The sequence below is a fragment of the Gavia stellata genome, chromosome 14 (genome assembly GCF_030936135.1).
Source record: "Gavia stellata isolate bGavSte3 chromosome 14, bGavSte3.hap2, whole genome shotgun sequence".
Classification (NCBI taxonomy): Eukaryota; Metazoa; Chordata; class Aves; order Gaviiformes; family Gaviidae; genus Gavia; species Gavia stellata.
The window spans coordinates 18,284,740-18,299,185 of record NC_082607.1 but is presented as its reverse complement, the minus strand read 5'-3'; the positions used below and the strand labels follow the sequence as shown (position 1 = coordinate 18,299,185).

At 39.8% G+C, this 14,446-nt stretch overlaps 1 protein-coding gene across 2 annotated transcripts in view; it reads left to right on the top strand.

Annotated features, from left to right (window-relative positions):
- The window catches only part of TENM1 (teneurin transmembrane protein 1), a 254,046-nt gene that overhangs the window by 103,646 nt on the left and 135,954 nt on the right, over positions 1-14,446 (top strand). For both annotated transcript variants that reach the window (XM_059824549.1, XM_059824548.1), the window contains exons 4-5: positions 1,917-2,155; positions 13,175-13,327. In XM_059824549.1, the coding sequence (XP_059680532.1) occupies positions 1,917-2,155; positions 13,175-13,327 (392 nt within the window). The remainder of the gene's footprint in view (positions 1-1,916; positions 2,156-13,174; positions 13,328-14,446) is intronic.

The window sequence follows — 14,446 nt, the reverse complement described above, 5'->3', positions numbered from 1 at the left end:
TCTTGTGCCTTGCTGAAGGTGTAAAGGTGCACTTGTCATTGGGAAGATTCTGGACCATGTCATCACTGGCCAGTTAACTTCAGCTGTGAAGTGTGTCTGTGGCTTTTGGATTGCAGGCATCGTAGTGTCACGTGATTCTAAATGCAAGATCCTCCTTCAATTTTGGCAGAAGCAACTGAGGGCAACTTGCACCCCCAGCACAAGTGGCATAGCAGTGCTTGCCTGGGGTCCGCAGAGCACTTGCACAGTGCTCAGCTGACGGACGAACAGAGAAATGGGTTATATAGGAACCAACAGCAGCAACAGTCACAGATGCTCTTACTCAGCTGGGAGCTCGTACAAACGGGGTGCAGTTTGAAGCATCTGAACTGCAAGCGGGTCATTGCTTCACATCAGTGTCTGGTTCCCAAAGCAAAGAGCTGGCAAGCTCGCGAGAGTTTGATGCTGTTCTCTAGGAAATGCCTTTCTGAGATGGGGTACTCAACAGAAAGGCTGCAGAGATTCAGGCTAAAACAATACTCTAGTGGCAGCTCTGTGGCCAAGGCGGTCCTTGTTCTCGCAGGCTGTGTAGTATCAGTGCCCCTTCACTTGCTTTCTCAGCTCAGACCTCGTGGCTTAAGACGGAGGAACACCGAGGTGCTCTAAACTTCTTTGGCTGCATGCTATGGCATGAGATTTCGATGTGCGCCTCTCGGAAAAGAGAGCACTCAAGAAGCTCGCTCACTGACATAAAACAAAGGAAAGAAGGTCCCAAGAAAGTTGGTGTTCCAAAAAGAGTATGTGGTTGGCATGGTCAGCCTTGAATGTGTCCTTTTTTACCACAATTTCTGAGCACGTGGCACAGTAAGTTATTGTTTAAAATCAAATATCCTTTCCTAAATTTTCTTGGAGAGCACTTCCCAGTCCTGAAAACCATCCATCTTCTTATAGACAACCACTCTATATTTCTGCACCGGAGACCATTCTGCAAGGCACGTTTCTGTACCTTATTTTTTGCGCTAATTTAGGTCTTTGCTATTTTTTTTCTTGAAGGCAATCAGTCCTCCAAAATATGCTGAAATAGGTCTCCAAATGAATCTGTTCTTAGTGTGTTTGAGAATCACCAGAGTAGGCAAAAGCATTTGAAGAAAAACTGCTCTCAAAATAGCTCAATTAAGAATATTAAGGAAATTGTACTTACCTATACGGTAAGTATAGTCCTTCAAAGTGGATTACTCTTGTAGATTTTCCAGTAAGTAGTTACCTTTCGCTCTTTTTTCTTTCTCTTTTTTCTTTTTCTTTCTCTTTTTTCTTTTTCTTTCTCTTCTTTCTTTTTCTTTCTCTTCTTTCTTTCTGCTTTTTCTTCCTATATTCTGGAGAGAATCCATAGTAAAAACAAATATTCAGAGTGGTAGTGGCTTCTGCACTTTTTTTTATACTCTTGGTGAGATAAACCCGCTTGTGCGTTTGTGGACAGAATGGGTACTGCTGGCAACAATTCCTATGTCTCAGGCACGCCCGTGTGACAAGGCACACAGGGGCTGTTCGTCTTGGAGGACCTCCAGGTACTGTACTGAGAAATAACCTTTCCTCAGCATTACTCTGAACCACTGGGAGGATAGTTTAGAGTTAATTTACATTATATTGTTTCACTAAAAAATTGCTGGAAATCTTGTGGTGTGGGGTTTACTGGGCATGGTGGTGTTGGGTTGATGGTTGGACTTGATGATCTTAAAGGTCTTTTCCAACCTTCATGATTCTGTGATTCTGTGGTTGAAAAATTTCCAGTACAGAGGGTATTCAAAAACACATTCTCGTGTCTTTGATATTTTCTGTGGATATATGCAGTATTTATCATACGGTGCTTATATAGTTCCTTTCACTTCTTAAATCACAAAGTGGTTTTTACAACATGGTTCTTTGTCTTCTTTTCATAGGCATTTCCTATTTAAACATGGATCTGGGTCTTCAGCTATCTTCAGCGCAGCCAGTCAGAACTATCCTTTAACATCCAATACTGTTTACTCTCCACCTCCTAGGCCTCTTCCTAGAAGTACCTTTTCCAGACCTGCCTTCACTTTTAACAAACCTTACAGGTGTTGCAACTGGAAGTGCACTGCTTTGAGTGCTACGGCTATTACAGTTACCCTGGCGTTGTTGCTAGCCTATGTTATCGGTAAGCCTCTCTTCCTTTTCTCTGCTGAATTGTTCTTTTCCTTTTCTGTTCTGTTGTCTTGCTTGCTTCTACACTAACACAAATCATAGTTTACTAATAATGTTTGCCACTGGGTGCTTTGTAAATTCTAGCAAACAAAATAGTAGGTTGGCCAGAAGTTGAATACCACATGGAATTCTCATTAACTTTCTACTCTGTTAACCTTGATACTGCCTAATAGAGAAAGAAATATTACTCAAGATGACATGTTTATACTAGCAGAGGACTCCTACTGATTTTAATTGCTGTGATATTTTTCTTAAATTAAACATTTGATTTTCATATTAAGCCTTACAACATTGTTGCTGTTAAAGAATTATTCGGAAAAGACTGATAACACTTAATTGTATTTTGCCTTGCTACCTTTATTTCATTTCTTCAGTCTGATCGCAATTTAAGTCTTTCATTTTTTGCCTCTTAATTCTTATATCATTGGCTAGAATGACAGCTAGCTTTAAAAATATGTAGTATTTTACACCACGTTTTCTAAGAAATATTTTGCTGTCCCTTTATTGAATTTATGTTTCAGAAAAATGTTACATAGATTGAAGTGCAGTTACTTATTTTCAAACTCATCTTTGTAAGGACCTAACTTTGCAATTTTGTTATCACGATGGATCGGCAGGATTTATGAGAGTAGCTAGAAATGCCTCCCTTTTTTTGGAGGATAGATATATTGGAGGTGGGCTTGGAGTCAATGTGATTACAATCGTACATGGGAGAGCAAGTCTTTGTGACTTACCGTACGACATTTTGGCTGAACATTAATCATTGCATTGGTTTTTCAATCTGAATTGAAAATATTACAAAACATTCATTATGTAGTATCTTAGAATGTGACCCGTGGCTTCTGTAAACATAAGGAAATCCAATTAATTTTTGCCTGTGTGACACACTTTCTCACAAGCGCTCTTGGTTTGTTGATGTAGTTGCCAGTTCACAGGTGGGCAGGAGCCAGAGTATCCCCAACACCTTATCGCTTGAATGGGAATAACTCTGAATTTGTCTGAAAGAGTGGTTTGTACTTGGCAAAACCCGTACAGAGATACAAGTACAGATGCCTCCGAACCAATAAGCGGCCACTGATTTTCTATATTGTCTGAATAAATATCTTTATAGTGAAAATTATTAAAGTTTCAGTCATTCTTGCTCTCCATTGGTTAGGGTTTTTTGCCCCATAGTCACAAATTTCTGGTTACTGTCAGTGAGATGCTCATCAGGAGAGATTTTTTCTAACATCCTCATCTAATGCAAATGGGAAAGCAGATTTGATCGTTTCTGGTGTATGATTATTTGAAAGCACCTGAGGATCTAGTAAGCTACATTAATTGCAGATTTACGTAACAGCTGGTGAGCATATGCCCTCAGTTAGGACTGGCTGTATAATTTTTGCAGCCTCATCTGTTGCTACATATATATCCCACCCACACCATTTAGATTTTATCTGGATGAAGCACTGCCTGTTTCATCCCTGCTTAGATTTCAGTCTGCCACTGAAAATTTAACTTTCCAGAGATCTACTGCTGCATGACATCAGCCTGAGAGGGCTGTGAGCACTCCATGTCACTATGAATTAAAAAGCTCTATATGAATTTCCTGTAGACGTGTCTGTGTTTATTTTAACCTGGTAACATAAAGGTGTAACATGTTTTCTTTAGTTGGGCAGAACTAGGTAAAATGAAGATGGCTTTGTATTTTATAAATTATTGGTATTTCTAGTTATGTTTTCTACAGCAAAATATGAATCTCTGAACCAGGAATTCTAATTCAGAAAATTTTCCAAGGTGCCATCATTTGCTCTCGTTTGCCTCAGAAATTGTTCAGTTGCCTGAGCTTTCCGGCAGATTCAGGTAGTATTAGTTAGTGTATTCCAAATTAATATTCCTGCTGTCCATTTCTTGTTGGTTAAATATTTAAATAAGTTCATGGCCTGTTCTTATGAGTCAAGTACCTTAGTTCTTTCCCTTTGGTTAGGTATGTATAACAGCATATAAACTGTTTTCAAAGTTCACTTGCCCCGTAGGGTTTCGTATTTGCGTATCTTTTCACGTCAAAAATTTGAATGTGCATGTTTTAAATAAGAGTAGTCGGATTTACAAAATTAGACTGTATGTAACACTCTGAGGTTAAAATTTACTCCCCCAGGTATTTTCTCCTTGCCCACCAAGCTTCAGGTCCCTCAGCCCTCACTCCAGGCAGGTTTTCTTCAAGTCAGAGGGAGTTAGGTCTGAGCAATGACTACAGACTTGGGCCCAAATTGCAAAACAAAACTCGTTTCAATTTCAGGATCAGACTTAACCTGGGATCAGCTCAGTGATTGTGACTGGAAGAATAAGGGGAGACCTTGTAAAGGCAAAATTATTTTCATCGTTGTGTTTTATGGCATAGTCTGTATTAAGTTACAATGAGCTGCGCTTTCAGGTCAAATGAATGTAGATCAAAATTTAACATTAGGCTTTTTCTTCGCTTTATCTAATAACTTAAATGTGCTCTCTCAAATATCTCATACTGCCATTAGATGCATGAGCTGCATGTTACTGTTACAAGTAGGCCCAAATCTCAGTCTCAAGTCAGAACATTCCCAAAGTCTTAGAAACCCAAAGCTTATTCCAGACAAAAAATTTGCAAGTGGCTCTTATATTTGTAATGAGCTGAGACCTGTGCCAGAGTGCTCTAAGCTGTGATTTCTTTTCAATCAAAAGGTAAAGTAGCAAAATGTTTTTGTTCTTTTATCTTTCAGTCTTTCCCTATTATCAGTGAGACTCAGCAGAGACGCTTTTACTTGAGAACACATACTACTTCTGTATTTTCTCTCCTCTAAACTACTAGTCAGTTAAAAAAAATATTTTTTTCTCTGTGTTTCCACTTTTGGCCTGTAATCACCATGTTTATTATTTGGTCCTTTCTGAAATAAATTTGACTAGGAAATTATAGGGAAATTATAGAACCCTGTAAATGGTTGTGTAACAGCTGATTTATTGAAAATCCTTGGTCATAATATTTAGTTTATCAAGTAAAACACATATTTTCACTTCAGCAGGAGTAATTTCTGTGAATAGGTTCTGAAATCATAGCAGTTACTCCAAAAAAACCTCATTTCATAAAGTGGATGTTTGGTCTCCACACTGTAAATGTGTTGAATTATTTTCTATCAAATAAAGGCAGATATACTTTTCTTTTTCTTCTGTACTTTCATATATGTTCAGAACCGGAATGCACTCCCAGCAATCTGGGGCACAGGAATTTGCCCACAAAGAGGGCAGTCAGGCAGGTGAGCAACTGGGTCCCCCACCGGGGAGGTGACGTTGGTGCGTGCCTTCGGTGCGGCGGGGCTGCAGCAGCTTCACCGGCGGTTCCCGAGAGCCAGCCGGGGCTGCGGGCAGCGGGCAGAGCCTTCGCTTAAGGCAGAGCGAAACTGCTGGTGGAATGAAAGGCTGACAAGGGAAAAGAAGTTACCTGCTCTTCAGACAGCAACGTGAAATGGGCAAAATCTGCCTGCTAGCACTTTCCGCGTCTCGCGTACGAGCTGTCTGGGTTTTAAAGATTTATGCAAATGAATGCTCAAATTTAAAAAAAAAAAAAAAAAAAAAAATATCTTGAGGGACAATTATTGAAATCCAATTACCTCAAAGTTTTTCTATTTTTGATTGTAAAACAGAAACGGATAAATGCCTGGCTATGTGTTGAGGTATATTGCCCTGGCATGAGGTGTTTGAAAGGACTGAGCTGGATCCATGTCACCAGTCTAGGCTCAGATATTTGCAGAGATGGCACCTTGCAAAAGGACAGTGTGGAAAAGCAAACTGATATTACTCTAATACTTTTTAAATTGTTTATTTTATCTGGTAAGTAAGATGAGGGCTAGCTGACACTGTGTACATACTGATGGCCAAAGGCTATAAGATAGATTCCAAATTATTGCATGAAAGACAAGAACATATCTGTTTGATTCCATGCAGTCAATAGCTGTGTCTCTCTGTTCATCTATTGGTCTGTATTGCTATAAAAAGTATAAAATAGGCTACCATTGTGGAATGGTATCGTAAATATTCCCTTTTTTTAATCTCATTGTAATAAAAACCTAAGAAGCCATCAGCAATTAAAGAAGAAATTTGACCAAAAATTTAAGAGTAAACAAGGCAAATACAAGAGATAGAATAAGAAATATAGTATTTTTTCTGTAATTTTTCAGCACACAATTTTCGTTAAGTACAATACAATGTTTGATGTGGCTGCTCATCTAGTTGGTTATTTTTAGCCCATTAGTAAGTAGGATTCTTCTTCTATGATACCTTACCATTTTATCAGCAGCTGATTTGGACTTGCAAATCACTGGTCCTATTGATCAAAGGTGCTGAACTCCTACGGTTCCTATTGATTTCAGCAGGAGATGCAAATGTTCAGTGCCTCTGAAAATTGCATCCCATGTTCTTAGATTTAACCATCCCTGACTACAAAATGACTATTTTATATACAAATGAATTCTTGAGTATGAATATGAAATTGTCGCTATCCTTCATGATATTATCACTATTTATGAGTATGCACTGGAGATGGGTGTCGGGTCTTAAATTATATTCATATGGAGGGTGAGGAAATTAAAACCTCTCTGCCATTGTGACCTGTCATTTCTCACACTGTGTACAAGGTAGAGGAGTGATGGTTTCAACATTAGGAAGGGCCGGGCCAAGTTTTAAGGACGTATGTATCTCAGTGCCTAGGTTTGTAATATTGGTTGCGTGGCTTTATGCAATATAAATCAGTAGGAAAAATAGAAATCCTTGGCTCTGAGAACCAGAAATTACACAGCGAAGGCTCAAGGGGAAAATATGCTGATTTTACAGAAGAATTTCATGGTATAGTAAACATTGCTAGATGTTTCAGGTATACGTAAAAGCTGTGATGCAGACATGCAACTCTGAAATGTTGTCGAACTCCTTAGTGGGCTAGCTCTTGCTCAGACAGGTACATCAGGGTTTCGCAGCTGGAAATCACGGTGTCTGTTCTCTCTGAGCCTGGATCTTGCTGATGAACTTGATATTGTCACAAATCTTTAAGTACACTAAGGAGAAAGCCTGACAACATTGTACTGTTGTCTCAGATTAGGTTTTGTTTGTTCCTAAGTCTAATGTGTGACTTAGTAATGAAAAATGAAACCAGACTAGTCATTATGCATCCCAGTAGGAGGATTGCAGGAGAGGAGGGGATATTTCTATTCTCAGGTATAAAAATATGTTAAGCATAAAAAGAAGACTGCTTGAGAAAGAGGAGAATGCTTGAGAGTTAAGATGGCTGTAACAAATATACAGAAAAAACCTGATTTCATGAAGGGCCATATATGGTCCAATATAACTTATCGCTTCAATACGGATTTTAAAAAAAAAATATATATTCTTAAGACTGAATCAAATATTAACAGTCTCAAATTTTCAAATTTGGTTAGAGCGGAATGACTTTGCATTTTATTTACAAAATGAGCTTACAAAAGAACACCCTTTCTGTCGGTCAGGATCAGAACTTTGATTCTGATTCTTATTTGTGTTCAGGTATTTTCACATTGCTTCACCTTTACAGCGCCCAACTGGAACTGAGGCACTGATGCACCCGTGGCTCCATGCCACAGTGAAATCCAGTTTTACAAGCAGAACCTGCTAACAGTTATAGAAAATAAACACTTTTCTGGCACTTGGTCAGAGCAGGTGCAGAAAGAATCGTCAGCTGCTGATATACATTCTACTACAGCTCTTCTAAAGTCCAGGCTTCAGGGGGATCATCTACTGAGATTTTGTAAAATAACTGGGAACAGCAGAGAAAGCTAAACAAAAGCCTTTAGCGGAGGTCAGCAATTTGGAGAGACTTCCCATTTGTAGGATTTTTGTCCTCTGAAGTTCGTCTTGCGGGTTGGTAAGTACTTATTGCACAGGACTTTTTTGACATCTCCTCACTACTGAGAGTCGCTTTTGCACTGGAGCCAAGCCTCTTATTCATATTCTGCCAAACGTGTAGCACAGGAGTTGACAAGCTGTGCTTACACAGAAGGTAGATAAGAATAAATTAAATTAGATCATTGGCTTTGTAGCAGATGGCAGGTTAATCCAGTTTACAAAGCGAGTTCTGAAAAAAATGCTTATATATTTGTGAATATTTACTTGAGTATGCCGCAGAATTGCAGGGACTGAGTTAGTTTATCTGGAAGTGTCAGTTTGTTTTATTTAAATGTTGAACAAAATAAGCAATCTGGCCATTTACTTCAGAGGTAAAGACCCAAGCTTTGGTTCCGAACAGGGCCCAGCTGGTTTCCCTTACAGTAGTAATGTGAAGCAACCAAAAACCTGCCTCTGGGTAGAGAAAATCCCTTAGGCAGCATGAAATCACAGTAGCTTTTCATGTCATTGTTCCATGAAGGAAATTTATGGGAAGGGTGGTAGATATAGGCCTTTAATTTATCTTCTTCTGCAAGAGATCTGGTTTATACCTAATAATTATTTTTTACCTAAGAAGCATAATAGATTAGCCAAGAAAAGCTCTGTACTACGAGTAGAATCTTCTGTATTCAAGAGAAAGGTCGTTTAAAGTTACCCTGAGCAGCTCCACTGTGCAGCCTGGCAAGGGCAGGGTGACTGGGGAAGAAGCTTGGTTTCACCATAATCCTGTGGCATCCCCCAGTCTCCTTAGCTCCACTGACTACAGACTGCTCCAAATTTAGCATCTGCAAGAACAACCGTAATGCATGCTGTAAAAAAAAATGACAAGGTGTACGTCCACTTTTGTGTTACAGTTTTATCTGAAACTTTGAACTAAAGAGGGCTGTCTAATAAAATATAAATGAAATGTGGATATGGTGGCATCCATTATATAAGCTCTACCTCCAAACATTATGTGAAGAAGGTCAAATTTTGCCTTCAGATATATTTGCCTGCCTCCAGATCACCTCAGTGAAGACAATGTACAACTCTGCTCGTGGCAGAATGCAACTCATAATTAACACAGAGCAAAGTAATGATGTAATGATAGAGGGGGGAATATACTGGAGGTTCAAGCAAGCCAAGAAAGAATGTATTTTCAGATGAGCTTTGCAGTAGGGTGGAAGAACCAAGGAAACGGAGAAATCAAGTTGGAGGTTCAAGAATGCCAGGTAAAGAAACGTGGTTGCTACCAGCAGGGAGAATATCTGCACTCTGTTTTCTGACGAGAGGCTCAGTGAGGCCCAGATGAGGGGATGTTATGGGCTCCTGGTGACTCACCGCAGCTCCTCCTAACTTAAAGTATGAATTTTGCAATTGTGAAGCATACTGATGCTGCTAACAAGCTGTTTAATCTCCACCAGCCTGGTAGTCCTTGGGTTTTGCTTGAAACCGTAGCAGTTCACCAATAACCTTACACACCCTACCAGTAGCTGAGGTATTTTAGGTGCTGCAAAACACAGGGTATCTGACTGCAGATTTTTTCTGGAATGCCAGCTAGGCAGAGCCAAAGCAGCTTTTGCTTTTTCTGTAATACCAGTGTAGTCATCAAACCTCAAAGGCTGGTTGTCGTGTTCTGTGGCAACTTGAGCTACATCAAATAACGTGTCTTTAGTCACAATGGTGGGGTTTGGTACTGTTAGTGAGCAGCCAACCCTCAAAAGTACTGCAGTCAAGGTCTTGTGTAAACATCAGTCTGGAAAGCCGAACTTTGAGGAAAGGGCAGAGACCTTCATCAGAAAGTGAATCTCCCTCCAGCCCAGTCCTAAGTTGGACAGAGTGATGGTGTTGTCTTCTGCTGTGGAGTAGGGACTTATACCTCGGCACTACACATGGGAAATACAGCTGAGAATCTTACAAATGGGTTTATGCTGTGGGAAATGGCATTTTGGGCCACTGTTGAATTCCACAGCATTTTCTGTGCCCCTTCGTGTAAAAGGGGAAAAGCAAAAGCCAGAAATCCTCTAGAAAAATCAAAGAGAGGATGACTCAAAAGAGAAGTTCTTTTGAGCTTTTTAATGAAATTCAGTACATGCCTACTTATTTCTAAAGAGATTTGAGAGAGAGATTTGAAAGTTTTATTTAATCTTATTTGGTGAAATATCTGTGTAGTTAAAACATGATGCACATATGTTGTAGGAAACACAAGCTTTATAGGAATTATGTATATCCTAGGTAAAAGAAAAGTATCACAGAAGGTGAAGAGGCAAGGTAAGGCTCTATGTCTGCTAAATAAAGATTTATTATTCCCTGTAGTTAACTTCTGAAAAAGGTATCTCTAAGAATTAATGGCTTTACTGGTGTGTGTGTTCTGGTTATTACCAGAGTGATATCTGGATCTGAAGGTAATTTTTCAAGAGCTATAGCTAATGTAATGAAAATCAGATTGATTTTAAGATTGCAAGATGACCAGGTTTCTGCAGTGTTAGAAATCATTCGGTTTAATTCAGGTAGACCTTATTTTCATAGCAATGTTCTTTGTTGTTCAAACGTTTGGTCTTGCACGTTGTTTAACATGAATCTGGTCTACCAGTATCCCGTGTCATCTCCCACAGACTAGAAGTCCAAGGCTGGCAGAGACCGTCATCTCTACAATGCAGTTGGTGTTTCTCAGGGAGGAAACTGGCTGTCAAACATAGATACAAACAGTCTTGCTAGCTTGCCAAGCCTTGGCACGAACTATAAAAACAACAGCACTTCCCCAGCCTGAAGGAAGACAAAGCAAGCAAACTATTCGAATTGGTGCGAATGGATGACAAAATGCATAATGTATGTAATCTGGAAAAGACATATAGTAAGGAAAAAAGTGCATTACATATTCAGTCCTTGCTTTGTGAGATACCTTCTGCAGCACATGCAAATGCTGTCGTAGGAAATGAATAATAGCAACAATGGAAATAGCGTAAGAAAGCAATCTTATGTTGCATAAGATTATATTCATGATTCTATAACCACTATGCATCAACATTAGATGCAAAACATAACTGCACACATCTATAATCACTAAAAGCTTATTGATGTGTGCAGTTATGTTTTGCTTCTAGTGTTGCTCTGTTTCAAGTCCTGATATAATTATTTGCATTAGTATAAATGAAATGTACATTCATTAGTTACAAATCCCATTGAACTTTGTTCCTTTTTGTTGTTATTAACTCTTTAAATCATAATAATGTTCAGAAGCTGAAGCCAGGAGCAAGAGCCTCCTGCTCTAGAGGTGTCAAGGCATGTTGATTTTTGTTGTACCTTCTGTACGTAGAAGTAATCCGTCTTGCATTAATAAGCTCAAAGATCAGAGCTTAGGTCTGTGTGACCTGACTGCAAGACCCTTTTCAAAGTATTAGCATGGTCCCTTGATGAATTCAAGTCCATGGAATATGAAGCAATCCAGGCAAGTCTCTGGCTTGAGATCTCTCCGCTAACACTGGAGTAAGCTTCTAGTATCTCTTCTGGGGAGTGGGAATTTACTGGCCAGTGGTGTGTCTCCAGAGCCCAGATCTGATGGTGAAGCAGTGGTTTGAGAATTCAGTAAATTTGGCTCTCTTCTCCAAAAGCCAATATAAAACGTAAAAATATGTCACAAATACTGTCACCTCACTGATTTGATAGAAATGCTGTCCATTGCTTGATTTGGATCATATATCTGTGGCTGGGTGACCTGGGAGTGCACAGATCTGGAATTAATGATTCCTGTGGTAGTTTTGGTAAGCCCTTGCCAGGAACCCATTGAAGGCATGGGGTTTTGCTTTGCAATTTAACTTTTCAGCATGCAAGGAGGCTTGTGAGCAAACACATAGAAAATAGATAGTAAACTCTAGGTTTCCTGTTTGTATTGAGATTTTTTTTCCTTGAAGTATGTGCAAGTGCCAAAGCAAACAATGTACTTTCTGAATGCAAGACCCATTCTAGATCACACTTACTTCTCCTGAGAGTCTCTGAGGTTCCTACGCGATTCAGGAAGAGCAAATACATTGCCTTTTAGGCTCCCACTGTGGACAGATCCTACTCAGTTCAAATTGCTACATGTGGCTAAAGAGCCTGCTACTTGGGGTTTGCTCTTTATGTGACAATTCAGCTTCTCTGGGGGGGGTATCTTCAATCCATATTTTAGTGGGTCATCAGTTCTCCCTGCTGAGTTACTTCAATGCTAAGGCAACCTCTTCCTTGGAAGAATTTGCCGTCCTCAGTAAGACTTAGGTAATTGTCTAGAATGACTGCAGTACTATCATATTATGCTTAAAATAAGATCCTCAGTTGTTGTCTTTCTCCTACCATCCTTCTGTGCCTCAGATCAGAAACAGAAAGGAAAGCAGGAAAAGGGAATGGCTGTGCAGGCAAAGTGGAGTAGGCAGCCCCCGTGTATGGTAATAAGGATCATTTATAACTTCATAAAAGGATTAACGTAGTAGATTTCCCAGTGCATACACAAATAACAACTAGATTTCTGTTAATATGTGTTGTAGAATAATTGCATATATTTTAGATCTAGAGCCAGTTTTTTTATCTGCAGTGTAATTCTAGAGTACATCTATGGAGTCAGTGTTCTTACTAATGTTTAACCTAAGTGAAAAGATTTGGGAATGCCGTGGGCACAGTTTCACTTAGAACTGGGTTGGAAAGGTGAAAAGTGTTACTTGGTGGCAGTGCTTGAATCAACAAACTCTGAGCTCTTTGACAGTTGAAAGCTGAGGGACAGCATTGATGTAGCATTAGAATGTGTCACACAGTATTAAATTCATTCAACTGTTATCCTTTTAATTGCAAGTATTTCCATTAATTGCCATAGAAATTCATCACCCTGACCTGGCTGAGCTCCAAAAGAAAGTATGGAAACTAATTAAACACTGAGTTTTAAGGTAAAATAGTAAATTGCTCATTAGACCCCTTGAAATTCTGATTTATTACTAAGAGAACGAAGTAATACTTGACTTTGCAGAAACTGGGTCATAGCATTCTCTCTTAGTCTGACTGAAGGTGCTGTAGCTTAGACATCAATTAATTGGTCTTCATTTTTTTGCAGCAGTACACTTGTTTGGTTTAACCTGGCAACTACAGCCTGTTGAAGGGCAGCTATATGAAAATGGAGTTAGCAAAGGAAATAAAGGAACAGAATCCATGGATACTACTTACTCACCAATCGAAGGAAAAGTTTCTGATAAAACGGAAAAAAAAGGTATGTGTGAATGAGAAGACAGACAGATTACGAATATGTAAACATTACTGCTGTTCAAATTCTGCATTTGCTATAGTTTGACAGTATTTTGAGTTCAGGTCCTATCTTCTCTAATATAATTTTAAAACAGGTATCAAAAGCCCGTAACCAGATTGTTTCCTCTAGCAAAACTCTCACTGAAATTAGCAACTGACCCAAGCCATTAGGAAAGTAATGTTCAATAGCAAAATAATCGCCCTTCTTTTGTGAAGAGCGTTTGGTTTCTGTCTTAAGGCAGGGGAGGTGAGACTGTATTCTCCTTATTCCCATTTGTGCAAAGGGCTTGATGCTGTGCCTGTCTGGCAGACCAAAGTCGGTCTTAGGCAAAGTAAAAAAACCCTTTGTACTGATGGGTCAGAATATGCAGAAGGGTAGAAACCTCAATGCTTTTAAAGGCATCCAGTTCTTGAAGGCGTAAGCTAAAATACAGCATCCTGTCACATCCTGGCTTAACCAGTCATAGTGAATCAGCTCGCAGGAGTCTACTGAGGTTTCACAAAATGCCTGAGCCAGTCTGGCAGCTCCCTGCTGCCCCGGGGACAGCCCAGCTCGGCCCCCGCGCTCTCCCTGCGCGGCTCCCTGTGTCCCCGGGCCCACTCCAGAGACTGTCTCATGCACGACCAAGACGCAGCAGTTCCCTATGGCAGCAGAAAATGGCTTCATTCAAAAATGCAGATAGTCTTCTGCCATGTAAGTGGCTGAACCAGCTCTTTTGAAAGGGCAGAGAAGTGCCAGAGCTGGCATAGGAAAGGAGTGGGCTGTGCAGCCAGGAGTGTGAAACAGAGAGCAGGACTGTCTCGGAGATGCACAATTCCTTTCTCTCAAGTCCTGTCATTTAATGTTGTTAAATCACCTACTCCAATATGGGCCGTGCTTCCCGTTGACCACCACGGTGATGCTTTTCTGACTGTAAGAAGCATGTGGTCCTGCCATTTCTTTTTATGATACTCAGAAAAAGTGGATAGATCAGATTAGATCAGAGAACAGTGAATGGGAATAGAATATGAACCCTAGTCTTGCCAATTGTTAGGAAGAAGGTAAAAATGTACCGCGCGCTCTGCAATGATAGGAGATTTCCAG